General features: G+C 44.9%; 1 protein-coding gene across 2 annotated transcripts in view; it reads right to left on the bottom strand.

Annotated features, from left to right (window-relative positions):
- syt3 (synaptotagmin III) overlaps nucleotides 1-14,285 on the bottom strand; it is a 49,955-nt gene that overhangs the window by 18,416 nt on the left and 17,254 nt on the right. For both annotated transcript variants that reach the window (XM_080486984.1, XM_080486983.1), the window contains exons 4-6: nucleotides 8,035-8,430; nucleotides 6,583-6,691; nucleotides 4,258-4,434 (exon numbers count right to left, since the gene is read on the bottom strand). In XM_080486984.1, the coding sequence (XP_080343110.1) occupies nucleotides 4,258-4,434; nucleotides 6,583-6,691; nucleotides 8,035-8,430 (682 nt within the window). The remainder of the gene's footprint in view (nucleotides 1-4,257; nucleotides 4,435-6,582; nucleotides 6,692-8,034; nucleotides 8,431-14,285) is intronic.

The raw sequence follows: 14,285 nt of genomic DNA, 5'->3' as shown, positions 1-14,285 counted from the left end.
TTCGCCTTTTATAGTGTGAATGCGTTTTAATGTAGTAAACCAAAAAAAAAAGAAAAAAGGATTGTTGCAGCTTTGGTCTAAAAATAGCTTTAAGCAGACACACACACTCAAATTCGCACGGTAAGCAGAGTAGCAGTATTCCTTTGTCACGCACACAAAGCGTGTAAACATGCAACATGGCTGCACACACACACGAGTCGGCCGATGCACACGAGCGGTCCGTCACACCGCCGCGGCCGCGGCCGCCTCTCCCCCCGCGCCGTTCCGTTATGTATTTAATTACCAGATGATGATGAAGATGGCTCGGAGGCCTTTAATCAGACCTTGTTAGTGTGTGTCTCCGCGTGTTAACCGACGTGTCAGCGCTTCATTAACTGCTATCGGAGAGCGGCGTGAACTTTGGGGCCGAGGAAGGATCGGCAGGGCAGAGTACAGTGGTGACCCCCCCGGGCCCCCCCCCCCACCCCCCCCCCACCCCCCCCACCCCACGCCACAACACCGCCCCCTCTCTGTGTACCTCTCGCGAACAAGCTCTACTCCTGTCGACAATACCACCGTGGCCAATATGGACACGTGTTTACCTTTGAATCACATCCAATTAAGGCTATGGGATAAACATGCTGACTCCGCAATCACATCAAATCATCGGGACGATGTGGAGGGCAAACCGCGGCGAGAAATCACATCCACAGCCAGATGAATATTTTCATATTCAGATAAAGCCCTGACTAATTTAAATATGTGCCTGATAATCACATAATCCCGGATGATTTGGTCGTATGTTGGCAGAGGAGACTCTCCAGTCGCCTGCCTGAACCCTCCTGCTTCCCAGCGAGGCTCGAGGTTACAGCGATCTGCTGCACGGCGGAGAGAGAGGAGGAGCCCCGGTTCGAGTCCGGGCTTTGGGAGCCTTTCTGTTCAGGGTCCGTGTGACTGTTTGACCTGTTGGCCCAATGTTTTAGTCACGGTCTGTTACGCACCGTATGACATTTTTCAGACCGATCAAGTGGCGTGCTTCAAGTACGATCGTCACCAAGGCAACACAACACAATCCTCGTCCTCCGCACAGATCAAACAGGAGCGTCCTTGTCTTGCCAGTTAAGCGCTGTATTTTCCATGTTTTCACCAAAGCTACTCGATCGGTGGTGGAGGCCGATCTCACTGACTGCCTATCGATTTCATTTACTATGCCAATTAAACACGTTGACACCGACACACAACGTGTTCAAGTGAAAACTGGAAACTTTCATAACGTCTTGGGTGTCCGTTTAACGACGGTGCTGAGAGCCGCTGAAGATGCAACTTTTTGAAAACGGCTTCCAAGGTGGAACTTTTTGCGAAAAAGCTCGGACTCCGTCCAGCTGGCCACGGGGGGAAACACAACATTCTGAAATGCTGCAACTGTGCATCGCAAACAATTCTCTTGCACATGCTCAGTAGCTGGAGAATAGGAGGCTTTTAAGTTTTGCTTAAAATCGGCCTTTGTTCATCCTGGATGATGTGCAGATCGATGAAGTAACACTCAGCTTGTGAACACAGAGAAGAAATGAGAAGAAAATAAAAAGCCAACTCGCCGATTGGGACTCGTTTTCCTGCACTTTGAATGGAATAAAAGGCCATTTTTTTGGTGTGTGTCTTTCTCACAGGACAGGAAACCACGACTAAAAAAACGTTTTTCACACAATCCCCGAGGCGCGCTCCAGAGAATATACCTCTCGCTGCTTGAACAGCCAGCGAAATTCGCGGCCTTACTCCTGGCAGACAATGCCCTGAGAGCTAGCTGTTACTCCCACAGAGGCAATGTGTCAGCTTTTAATGGGATTGTCAATAGAAACGCCTTTCCCAGAGGACGTGAGGAAGATTGACATTGTTGTTCTGACTGTTACACTCCAAACACAGGGGTCTCCAACATTAACATACCAATCTTATCACGGTGCAGTCAACCTCTCCCACTTCAAGTTGAACCTTCTCCCTCTTGCACAGTGCCGAAACGGTGTAATGACACGCCGCCGCGCGACAACATAGATTATCTTGTGTCGTCATGAGTTGTTTCCATCATTCCCCTATCTACAGTCTGCAGCTCCCCCTGCTAATTCCCTGTATATGTAGCTTCACCTATAACACAGCCTGGTGTTATTATGTGTTGACAGGGCTGCTGTTTAAAGTGGCTCGCCATATATAATTCACGACCGAGCCGGCTGCTCGCTCCCTTTCTTTTCTGACCATCAGCACTTTGGTCCATTGTAACGTTCCCCCGCGGCGGGGCAGAAAAGTAGCACCGTGGACGGAGCCGCCCGCCTCCAGAGCACGCAGCCCACCGGGTCACGCTCGCATCTGTACACTCGCAGCGCGGCGCCCACCAATTACATACTTGAGACCCAAATTCTCCAGCAGCAAACACTCGACGGAGGAGCAAAATGAAAGTAACCGCTGCAATCTACATCAAAGACACGGCTGCCGCTTTGTGGGTTAATGGCGCCTCTTTCTCTTTCCCAAACATTAATATTCCAGTGTTATTATCATAAACAAGCCACACCACAGCGGAGACAACAACGTACCGATGCATGGCGTTTTCCACAGTGAGGGAAAAAAATAAACCAAAATTTGCCACCACACATTATTTTCTACTTTAGTTGGAGATTTGTTGCTTTTTTTTTGTGTGTGTGTCTTCTGAAGTAGATAAACATGCTGCGAGATATTTTCTCAACAAGAAGAAACTCTCAACCCTCTCTCTCTGTAAACCAGCGTCTGTGTCTGCGGCCCTCCGACGAAGCGTTTGAAGAACTTCACAACCACCGCTCCCATCAAAGTGGAGCGCAGAGAGACACAACACTCGCCAGACGCATGATCAACTTCAGTGACTCCAGGCCTCTTTCTTCAGGGACACAAATTTCTACCCTTGTAAACTAAGATGACGCCCCACTACGCCCTGTGTAGCGACAAAAAAAAAAAAAACACTGTTGGAGGAACCTCACAATATTTGAAAAACTATTTCTTTGTTAAATTCTGTTTGTTAAAATCTCTTAAACAGTTTAAAATTTTTTCCAGTTTTTCACCTCAAACGATGCATTCAGCACTATTTCGGTCCGTTTCTTCAATGAAGCCATATTTTTTAACCAATTCATCTTCATCTTAGGCTCTTCACATTCTGCATTTTCTCTCCCGCTGTTTACAATCTCAGGTTTTTGTTTCAGAAAAGTTTTGCGTTTACACGAGTGTTTTATTTAGATGTTTGGATTTGACCCCCATAGCTATTGTGTGGTGCTTTTGGTTTTATGTGTTCTTTTGACAGATATATTTCATTTGGTTTCACATTAAGCCTTCACGGTTTGTCCTGTGTGCTTTTGCGTGTGTGTGTGTAGCTTTGTATGTAATATTGTAGATAAAATTTGTAATGAAAAAGGAGGCGGCCCCGGGCAGAATAGCTCCTGCAGTACATCAGGAGCTGCTGGGGCTCTCAATAAGATGAACAAATGAACACGACAACGTTTTGAAAACAATATCCGTTTCCACGGAAATGGCAGAAATGCTGAAAATTATGTATTTTTCATGTGGGTGGGGTTGTTTACTACTATAGCAGCAGCACTTCAGCAAAAGCTGCGTTTTCTCCCGTTTCCATGGAAACAGAGTCCGAGCATTTTCGGAAAGTTGTCGTCTTAACGGGGCCTTAGTGTAAACGCTTAAACTTAGTAGTTTTGTGACATAAATTAATTAAATGCAGACTCACGTGATTTTTAAGACAGAAAAAAAAAATTATTATGTACTCAATAAAATCAAGGGAAACTTTGCGACTCCCCCATGAATCTTTGAATGGACTCACCCATCTACTGCCAGTTTTACCCATTAGTTGGAAATGTGTTGAATTTGTTAGCTCATCTATTAGCGTGACGTAGATCAGCAGCCAAGGCAGAAATGAGCATCTGTTGCATGAGCTGCCATGAAAACTGCCCTCAGAAACATCTGGTACCCGCGCAGCGTTCCCCTCGCCTCGTACCTGTGAGGATTCCTTTGTGGTTCCCTTTTTTGAATGCAGCGAAGCAGCGATACGCGTTTTCACTATTCTGATCAAAGCGGTCCTCCAGACAGCTAAAGTCAATAAGAGCTGCACGTAGACGCTGGTGCAGCAGCTTTAGGCTAACGCGCCGCTGATGCAACAGCCCCGCTGTTTGTCTTCCAACAATGTATGCATGCTGAAACTCTTCACTCTCCACAGACTCTGACAGGCCGAGCGGCTCGGCGTTCGACTCGCCGGCTTACTTGAAGGCGTAGCGCAGGAGGAAGCTGATCTTGCCGCAGTTGTCGCCCTGTTTCCCCTCGCCCTGGTCGCCTTTGGGCCTGTACAGCTCCGGCTTGATCTGCCCGATGCTGGTCACCTGCTCCTTCTCCTCGCCGTGGAAATCGGGGCTGGAGAGCTGGTGAGTCATGGGCTTGGGCCTGGACAGACGCACAAGAGCTCAGAGGATGAATATTAAGTGAAGGGGAGACGCAGACGCTCACAGCTCCACATCGTCACACATGAACATGACGTGATTCATAAGAGAAAACCTGCATACATTTCTGGGAAATTGAAAGATTTCCCTCCATCCTTACACAATCGTGTGTCACATTGAGGATTATCAAACCAAGATATAATATCTGTGAAAGATTTGTGTCCATCCGTCAAAAACTGTAAAGCCTCTCTTAACCATGAGATTTTCATATTCAGCAATTCAAATATTATTTGAGACAAAAATCCAGCCACAAATCTCTCCCAGACTTCGAAAGTGTTCATTAGAGCAGAGAAACATTAACAAATCAATTTAAACTAACTTATATGATTTGGAGGCTCGTGTTTTCAAATGTGGCTTTTCAGCAAGTGGGCCCCCCTGCTGTTAGCATGTAGCTTAAAGGTCATTAGCTGGACGTTAAGGCTCAGTCCTGAATCGATTTAATCACAACGGCACACACAAACACGTTTCCATGCCATTTGGGGACATTACGCTGACATGCGTTTGTTTCTCAAAAGACTTGCACTGAACTCACCTTGTAACCTTCAACATAATCTTAATCTAATCCCAACCGAAGCACCAAAATATGTGATTGTCCCTTTAGAGCTTATATATAATAATTTGTACAGAATGTCACATTTGTGGTGGGACGTCTTGTTGGAGGTTTAGTACAATAGTTGAGTAGGTAAAATTAGTTTTACTTAGATTACTTCAATATTACATTTACAGTTTCTTAAGAGTCTTCATGGAAACCCTTCATACTTTTGTCAGAGAGCAGGCAGGTATACCTCGCTAGTAGAGGGGGCCTGCAGTCTTTCTTGGGCCCCGTTTACACGACATCAATTCAAAGAGCCCCGAAAAAAGCTAAATTTGTCAGAATAGCTCCCAAGGTGGGAAAGTTTCGCGAAACGTTCACGCTCTTGTAGAAAACAGGTGAAACTGTTCTGAAACGCTGCTAGCGCATTCGCATCACAGCCATAGTAAATAGTTCTTTTGCACAATAAGAACAACATTTCCTCCCGAGTGTCGTGACTCCCAGTCCATATTCTGCTGGGAATTGGCAGTTTTATAGTTGACAGTTCGAGCACTTGAGTGTGGTTTCATTACAAAAACAAACAAGAGTGCCAACTTGTGGCCTGGCATGCCTACGTCATCATTTTCAGTGTTTCTGTGAAAACGGACGTCATTTTCAAAATGTTGCTGCGTAAATAAAAAAATTTCGTGAAACAGAAACGCAAAAACGCTGCTTTTTCACTCGAAACGTCGCGTAAACAAGGTCTTAGAGGCCATGTAGGTGGGGCTTAAGGGGGAAATAAACGTTGTGAACTGATGATACAACGATTATTGAATCCTGGAGGGTTTCAGCACATCCTTGCACCAATGTGACCGACTGTAGGGCGTGGTGCCTTAACAGGCTTTTTGGTGACAAATCCATTAGATTGAACCATGCGGGATCCATCATCTCTTTCTTTTAAGGAGTCATACATTCCAGCTTTTTGAACAATTCCACATGGCTCTTATCTCAAAAATGTTGTAGTCAAAGTATATCACCACAAAAACCATCTTTTCCTTGATTTTTCCTCTATTTCAATATTGGATCATAGAAGCTGCATCCAGAATCTGCTGTGTCTGTGTGAGCTGGACTGGCTCCGCCCACACATGCCCATCTTGGGAAGAGGTGGTGCCATGTGCCAGAGCAGAGCTGCCTGATTGTGGGAGGAGCCAAAGGGAGGGCCTACCTTGATTGGGATTGGCTAAACCCCTGATGACACTATATAGGGTTTGATTTCTGATTGGCTGGTTGGAGCAACACACTTTTTAAAAACTGAAACAAGCCAGGGCGCGAGAGGACAAGGTCTTCACTTCTGGGGCATCATTCCAGATATGGGGACGATTATTACTGTTTTGAAACCATTAGAATTCTGCATAATATAACCCCTTTAACCTCAACTTTAACTCGACTGGAAACTCAACTCATAAACTCAATTATTGACCCTTTGATACAAGTCTGTCGTCCCGAGCCTTTGTATTTTGATCTCATATGTTAATACAAAAAGGAAACACACGAACACAAAGTCATTCACTGGGCACTGACCGTGGCGTGACCTGCTGCTGAGAGAGAGCATTGGGCAGGTCTTTCTGGGGATGAGCTCCACCCTCTGTGTTTGGGACGTCTGGAGACGTCTGACTCAGCTTCAGCGTTCCTGCCAGCGGGGGAAACAAACACGGACAAAAACAAACCTTCACTGACTCACATTCCTCCTCCGTCACGACCGACAGCGGCTCCAAACACCAACGTTTTCGTCAGCGCCATTGATCGCATTGACTGTATTACTTTGATTTAAAAGGCAGTGATTTACCAGCAGCGGTGGGAGGAGGCGGAAAAAAACAGGAGCGGGCAGACATATTTACAATAGCAGAACATGAGCCAGCATAAAAGCTCATGCGGTGATGTGAAAGGAGGCACATCCAGCGGCAATAAAGGCAGCCAGCAAACATTTGACTGGGAATAATGATGAACGACCGGCTCGGGTCCTGACAGCCGGCATAAACACGGCAGCAGAGGAAACTCACGGGTGTGATATCAGCTCATGTTCAAGAAAACCCTGGAATCTGTCTGCTGCCGGTTAATATCCCTGCTGCCTAGGCTTCTATCCACTCATGATGAACTTAACTGGCCTGTAGGGATGTTACAGTACTGAAGTATCTGTATTAGGACTGCTGGTAATGATAATACACCAGAAATGTCATCAATTAGCTAAAATTCACACTTTGTGCAACCTAAATTGACAATTTTATTTTGGAAAACTGTAGATTTTTTTTTTTTAAATGTTGCGTCAGAAAATGCACTAAAGATCATTATGTTTAGGGCCTTTACTTTTTCACAATTCATCTTTTATTCCTTAACCCTAACTTAAACTGTAAACATATTTAAAGCAATTTGCACAAACATTAGATGTTCTGCACACTGCAGTATCATAAAATAATTAATAAATTGTTAAATCTTAGGTATTTTAGTCTGTTTTGCACTGTCCAACTGATTTATTCTGTATAAATGATCGTCATGCAAACGTATTAGTTTGTAAATAAACCAAATTGCGATTCCATTATTAAGTATTCTATTTGAACAAGTTCCCAAATGTAAATAATATATATTTTTAAAAGTGTCAACGTTACATTTGTACCCTTGACAGCAAAAAAAACCCTTCCACTATATTATACTACTATAATAATAACGCAGATAATATTTACTGTGGTTTAAACCTCGACTAAAAGGAAAAGCTGCCATATAACTAAGTGTATGAAATAAGGATGAAAAAGTAATATTCTTTGAATGTGGAGCCCCACAGAACCAAACCCCATTTATAAGTACATTAATGGTCAGCATTCATCACCGCGGTGCGGCACAGACAAATTATTTTTACAGTACGCAGGTAAATGTATTAAATCGGGCTTTCTGTGAGTTTATTAAAATGAGGAGATATTGACTGAAGCGCTCCATTAGTCTTCCAGTCAGGATGAAGAGCGGCTGACGTCTCTCTCTTACCAGCATTGTTGGGGTACGAGTCCATATCCAGGTAGGAGTGCTCCTGGGTCTCGTGTGGCCCCCCAACCACCCCTCCGACCTCCCCTCGCTCCAGCCCCACCAGCTCAGAGAAATGGGGGTGGTGCTGGCCCTGCTGGCCCAGGGTGGGATAGAGCGAGGAAGAGGAGTGGCCCTCCTTCCTCTGCAGCAGAGGGGGCAGGAGCGACGACCCCGCGGCGCCCCCCAGGCTCCCGATGCCGGCGCTCCCCGGCAGCAGCCCCGACGTCAGGCTCAGACCTCCACCTTCCTTGTCCCGCCATGGCAACCAGCAGAGCTTCCAGGAGACGAAGAGGGAGACGGAGAGGAGGACGATGCCACAGAACGTCACGATGACCGACAGCAAGCTGACAGAGATCTCTGTAAGAGGAGGACAACGGGATTCAGGAGGCGTCGACCTCAATGTCCAACACGCTTCGGGTCTGAACCATTGGTGTCGAACATGAGGCCCGCGGCACAGAACCGGCCAGCAGGAGGCGCCAATCCGGCCAAACCACCAAGCAAATAGTCAAAATTTCGGGTTGATTTTGATCTGCTCTTGTATTAACTGGGCGGAATTCAAATGCAGCATGAACATACTGCAGAACTGGCGAGCAAAAGGAAATACGAAGGAATCACAAGTTATTAATGTATAAGTAACGTTTAAGAGTTGACTGCTGGTTTCAGGTATTATCTTTTAAGTCTTTAGTGATTCACTTTCAAACCCAGCTAACAGGTACTACGAATACATCACAAGATTTATTGTCACCTGGATAAATCGCTGGGTATGAATCAGTACATTAAAAATATATGTCCTGTAATAACTTACTTTCCTCATGTTTTCTTCGATTAAATTTTTTTGTGAGGCATTATGGTACCTATAAATCATATGTCCTCAATTATTTACAGTGACTGGTAACAGCAACGTAAATGTTAACATGTGGGATAAACAACATTAGTGATGCCCACCAGTGTAACAGAATGCTAATCTCTACAGCAAACACAACATACTGGGGAAGAAAATACAGTGCAGGCAATTTGTCATATATCAAAATACCAATTAAAAACTTGTTGCTTGAGGAGAAAAACACCTTTATATCCACAATGTGAAAAATTACCCTCAAAGGCAGTTTTCACTATATGTGACAGTAATCCATCCAGTCTGCTGAGCCATTTAAGTCACTTTCCACCAAATCAAATTTAAGTGGAGCCACAAAACATTTTTACCTTTTAAAATGAGGAACGCAGCTTCGAAAGTCTCATGTAGGATTTTGATATACTTTAAAACATTTTCATTAAATAGTTAAATAGTTGTGCATGTTTTTACCTAATTTTTAAGCTTTTTTCAGTCATTTTCTTTCTTTTCTTTTTAATCTGTTTTAGCATTTTTTCCCCCCATTTATGTTGGTTTTACAGTTATTATTTTCAAACTTCTTTTTGAGTCTTTTTGAAGAATGACTGGTGTGTAACAAAGCTAATGACAAAATATAAACTCAACTTATCGTTTTGTGAAAGTTTCATGGAGCCGCTAGAGAAGAGCTAAAGAAGAATATGAGCGAGACGTTGTTGAGCCGTTTCACTGGTCTTAAAACCACAAGTGATGGAAGTCTTTTGGATTAGATTGGCAGAGAACGACAGGCGTTTGTACAAAGTTTCGGTCCAAAGTGGCGGAACCACCAGCTGACGGGTCTACGAGTCTCCGATTTAAAAAGAAAAAAAAAAGAAAAACACCTCATCAGTATGCGTCTGGCATTCACGCATTAACACATTACACATATGCTTGAAAAATCAACAGTAAATCACTGCATGGCCAGCAGTCCGCACACCCCCTTCACACACACCATCACATCACAATATCTACAAATCACACATCGCGGAGCAGGAGACCGAACCTGCTGTAGGTGGAAATTGCAATATGCAGCCATCCCCTCAAGCTCGTATTCCACATCTGAATCCGGAGCTTGAAATGAGGGCAAACACTGATGGGGTGGGGTGGGGGTTCTCTGGGAGGAAGGTGGGAGGAAAATCTGGGGATACACTTAGAAAAAAAACCAAAACAACCAACACTCACAGTGGTGTCTGTATGTAATGTCACCCCACATTTCCTGGTGGAAACGAGCGTTTTATTCTGTGACGACTGGAAGATTGTGTCTGAGGACTGAAAGTGGCGGAGGAGCAGGGGGTGGATGTGTGGGGGTGAGGACGTGGGTGTAGGGGAGGGTGGAGTATGACTCATCCCCCATGAAAAAGTGTGCGGAGTGAAATAAAAGCGCCGTTTCAGCATCAGACTGCCGGACTGTTCCAGCAACAGCCTCCATTAAAGAGAGCATAAATGAAGGAAGTTGACACCAGGTAGGGAGCCGGGGAACTTTTATCGCTCTGGTTATGGGAGAGAGGCAGGGCGCGACGTGTGAGGAAATCCTCCAGGTCATCCATCTTCTTATACTGCTTGATCCAACTCGGGCTCATGGAGCCGATCCCAGCGGGGTGAAGGGAGGATACGACCCCGGCAGACATGCTCACACTTCAGAGTCACTGAGGCCCCGTTTACACGCTGTTTCAAGTGAAAACGCATCCTTTCAGAAAGGTTTAGCGTTTACAGGGAAACGGTAGAAATGCTGAAAACAATGTATTTACCATGTCAATGTATTTACCCTATTGGATACCTTCGCCAAGGAGCATTGGGGCGAATTCAAGTTTTTGTCCACGTGGATTTATTGTTTTGTGTATATGTACATACAGTATGTATGTATTTTACCAACTATTCGCAAAAACTACTGACCCTAATTGCATGAAATTTTCATTGATGATTTGACATCCTCCAAGGACCAATCGATGAGGTTTTGGGATTGATCAGCTCCGGGAGAAGTAAGATATTTACTCTGTTGTGGACACACTGGAGCTATTGCAGGGCGGAAGCCACACACACATTTATTTAAGTCTTCCAGTTCGGGCTTTACGACACCAGTTGGAGTTTTAACATAAAGACCTGATTTGCAGCACAAACAAGTACTCAAATAGCAGTGCTCTTTCTCCCGCTCATACTTTACACCAGCTGTGACTGGGCTGCAATATGTATCGTTAAATTGTGCAATGCATTGTGTTAGCCCTAATTGTCTCACTGGATTTCAACCTTACTGGATTCCCACCCTTAAACTGTAAACATGTCAGCCTCCTTGAGATGCAGAAGTTCCCCATTTACTGTATGGTCACGAGTTAACGTGTGCTTCACTTTGATTTTAAAGACATTTACTTGATGATTATTTTTTGGGGGGGGTCCGGTCTGCTGACGAAGTAGCTTTAATCACTATGCAGAGGAGATAAATTTCATCCCCCCCTGCGGTAGAAATAATCCAGCAGAAGTAGGGGATGCGTTGACCAGAAGGAGAGATGTGAGTCGTGTACGTCCACAATTCAGAGCCCCTGATTTCTGGGATCATTAATAAATATTCACTGACTCATTACGTGGTGGGTTGTGTCTGTTCTTCTGCATCATCTTGTAATAAATAGCATCTTGATGATGTTCTTGATGAAAGGACCAATCTGAGCCTGCACTGAACTGCAGGGCAGCTGCACCCCGGACCATGAATATTCATGAGCAGCACCGTTAAGACTCATTATGATCGCATTTGCAGTTCTTGCAGACTCTCCTCTACCTGGCAGCATGTTGTTGTTGGGTTTGTTTGGTTTTTTTTTTTCTTTCGCCATTTGGCATCCTGGTCTCTACCCACAACACAGGGGCGCCAATTAAGAAGCCCTCCTATGTGAGGGCAGGAAGGGTCCATGACTTTGTTTGCAACTGCACTGTCTTTCCTTCACAGAAGGAAATAGAGATGTTTTCTGAGGGCTTGTTTACACTGCAGCGATTTCACCAGAAAATGTGAGATTGAATTTCCTTCGGGGGGGGGGGGGGTGTCTGTTTGCACGACAACAGAGCCACTGAAAACGCAGCGTTTGGAAATGGCTTCCAAGGTGGAACTTTTCAAAAACGCTCAGGCTCCGTTGTGGTGAAGACGAGCGAAAACGAGACTTTCTGGGAACGCTTAGGATGAAAACACGTTTGTTTTTTTAATATCATAGCGATCTCTGTGCGCATGTGTGTGTGGTTCCTTCACAAAAACAAACATCGCCAAGTCATGGCCTGTCATGCTAACGAGATAGATGGATGGATGGATGGATGGATGGATGGATGGATAGATAGATAGATGAATGGATAGATGGATGGATAAACGGGGGTCTGAGTCTCCACACGAGCCCTTTTTGTTTTGTCCCCCATTTCCGTTAATTTACTTCATTCTCCAGCGTTTTTATGGGTATTACAAAGACATAAGCGCTGTTAAATCACACAGAAAAGACTAAAATTTTATCTCTAACAGGCTGACAAGCAGACTGAGAGCAAATGAGCGAAAACAAGACAACAGCAGCCAATCCTCCGAGCCCTGGGCAACATCTTCTGGAATTTGCTTCTCTCTCTTTTGCTTTCTCTTTCTCTTTCACTCACTCCTCCATATAATCCCCTCAAACGCCCCTCATTCTTCGCTGTCATTTCCTTTCCCCATGCCGCCTGCCTGTGCACGCTCTCCTCAGCAACTGTGGCTTTGTTCGTCACCCCTACCTCCCCTCGCTACCATCTCCCCCCCGCTCTGCCTCGCTCCCTCGCTCGCTCTTTGGTGAATAATTCATCAGTCTGTGTATGTCATTAATCAGCACTTGTTCAAAAGATATGATTGGGGGGCCGCGGAAGCAGGGGGGAGGGCGAGGGGACATCGATCTGTCGCTGTGGAGAACAAGACAGGGGGGGGGAGATTAAGGAACACAGGAAGCTTGGGGGGGAAAGGAAGAGAAAGCAAAACAAGAGAGGGGAAGAGTGATGGAAGGGAGGGCGAGAGAAACAGGGCAAAGGTGGGAAACACCTGCATGAGAAGCAGAGGAGTGACGGGGAGGGAGAGAGTGAAAGAAAACAGCGTGTAGAGCAGCGGAGGGCAGCGGGGGTCTGGAAAACACATTGGTGTGCATGTTGAAAAGGACATAAAAGCTGACTGCGTCCATTCGCATCCCCCCCTCTGTGTCCACCGGGGACGTGGAGAGCCGATAACATCAATACAGTTACCTCAAGGCGGAAGGAACAAATTACAAATACTCACATAACTGTAATTGGAAAGCCTGGAGGTATTCTGATGTTGTGGTGGTAGAATTGTTAAAAAAAAAAGAAGAGATTTTTGCAAAATTTTTCGGACTTTCAGCATCAGTCAGTTCGTTAATGTCACCGGGTTTAATGTTAGAAATGTGGTACACGTTGGTGAATCTCGGTGATTTGACTGTTGTGAGCCATTGGAATCATTTGTACATGTGCACGGAGCTCTCATCCTTTGCTTTCTGATAGGTGTTGAGTTTTACTGTGGAGGTGCTATTATATATACACCACTTTTTTAAAGGACAAGTACGAGTTCTCGCCTTTAACCTACTTGCCGATACCAGGCATCGATACGAGTCCTTGTTAAATGTCAGTAAACCTCTTTCATACTTCAGATACAATCGATGTGCGACGGCGAACTTACAACCAGCCTGCAAGAGGCTCCAATCCAGCCCGCCAAACCGCCAAGCAAAGAAAACATTGAGTTTTGGAACCTCGTTACTAGCGTCTACTCGCCATTGTTAACAGCGTATTGTTCTCTGCGTGTATGTGTGTGTGGTTCCATGACGAAAACACCCAACAGCACCGTCTCGTGCCCCAACATGAAAACTACACCATTTTCAGCATTTCTGTCACGTCCGTGGAAACGGACATCATTTTCAAAATGTTGCCGTGTAAACAAAACTTTTCTGAAAAGAAAATGCAACAATGAAATCGTGTTTATTGGCCTGAAACCCGAGCTGAGACACAATGCAGCCATGAGAAAAAGCAAACTAGCATTAGCCCCAAAGCCATGCAGTCGGTGTGAGTTTGTAAACATCCATATTGCGACACCTTTTTTTTTTTTTTTTTGTTTCATCGTATGTTTCCCCAGAAGGTTTCATTAACATTGGCTTCATGTTCACATAGGTGTCATTTCCGTAGTAATTGTTTGTGAAAATAACAAAATTTTCATTGTATGTACTCTACACCACTACAAAGAAGAACTTAAATTCAAAGATTATTCTGGCACTATTTCACCAGTCCTTGCCTCAATCGATCAAGATCATTTTGTCCTCTCTTGATATATTTCCAAGTGTTTGTGAAGCACTTAGAATTGCTT

This window comes from Lipophrys pholis (assembly GCF_963383615.2).
Source record: "Lipophrys pholis genome assembly, chromosome: 19".
Classification (NCBI taxonomy): domain Eukaryota; kingdom Metazoa; phylum Chordata; class Actinopteri; order Blenniiformes; family Blenniidae; genus Lipophrys; species Lipophrys pholis.
The sequence above is the reverse complement of the archived record's forward strand: the minus strand, read 5'-3'. Positions and strand labels throughout refer to the sequence as shown.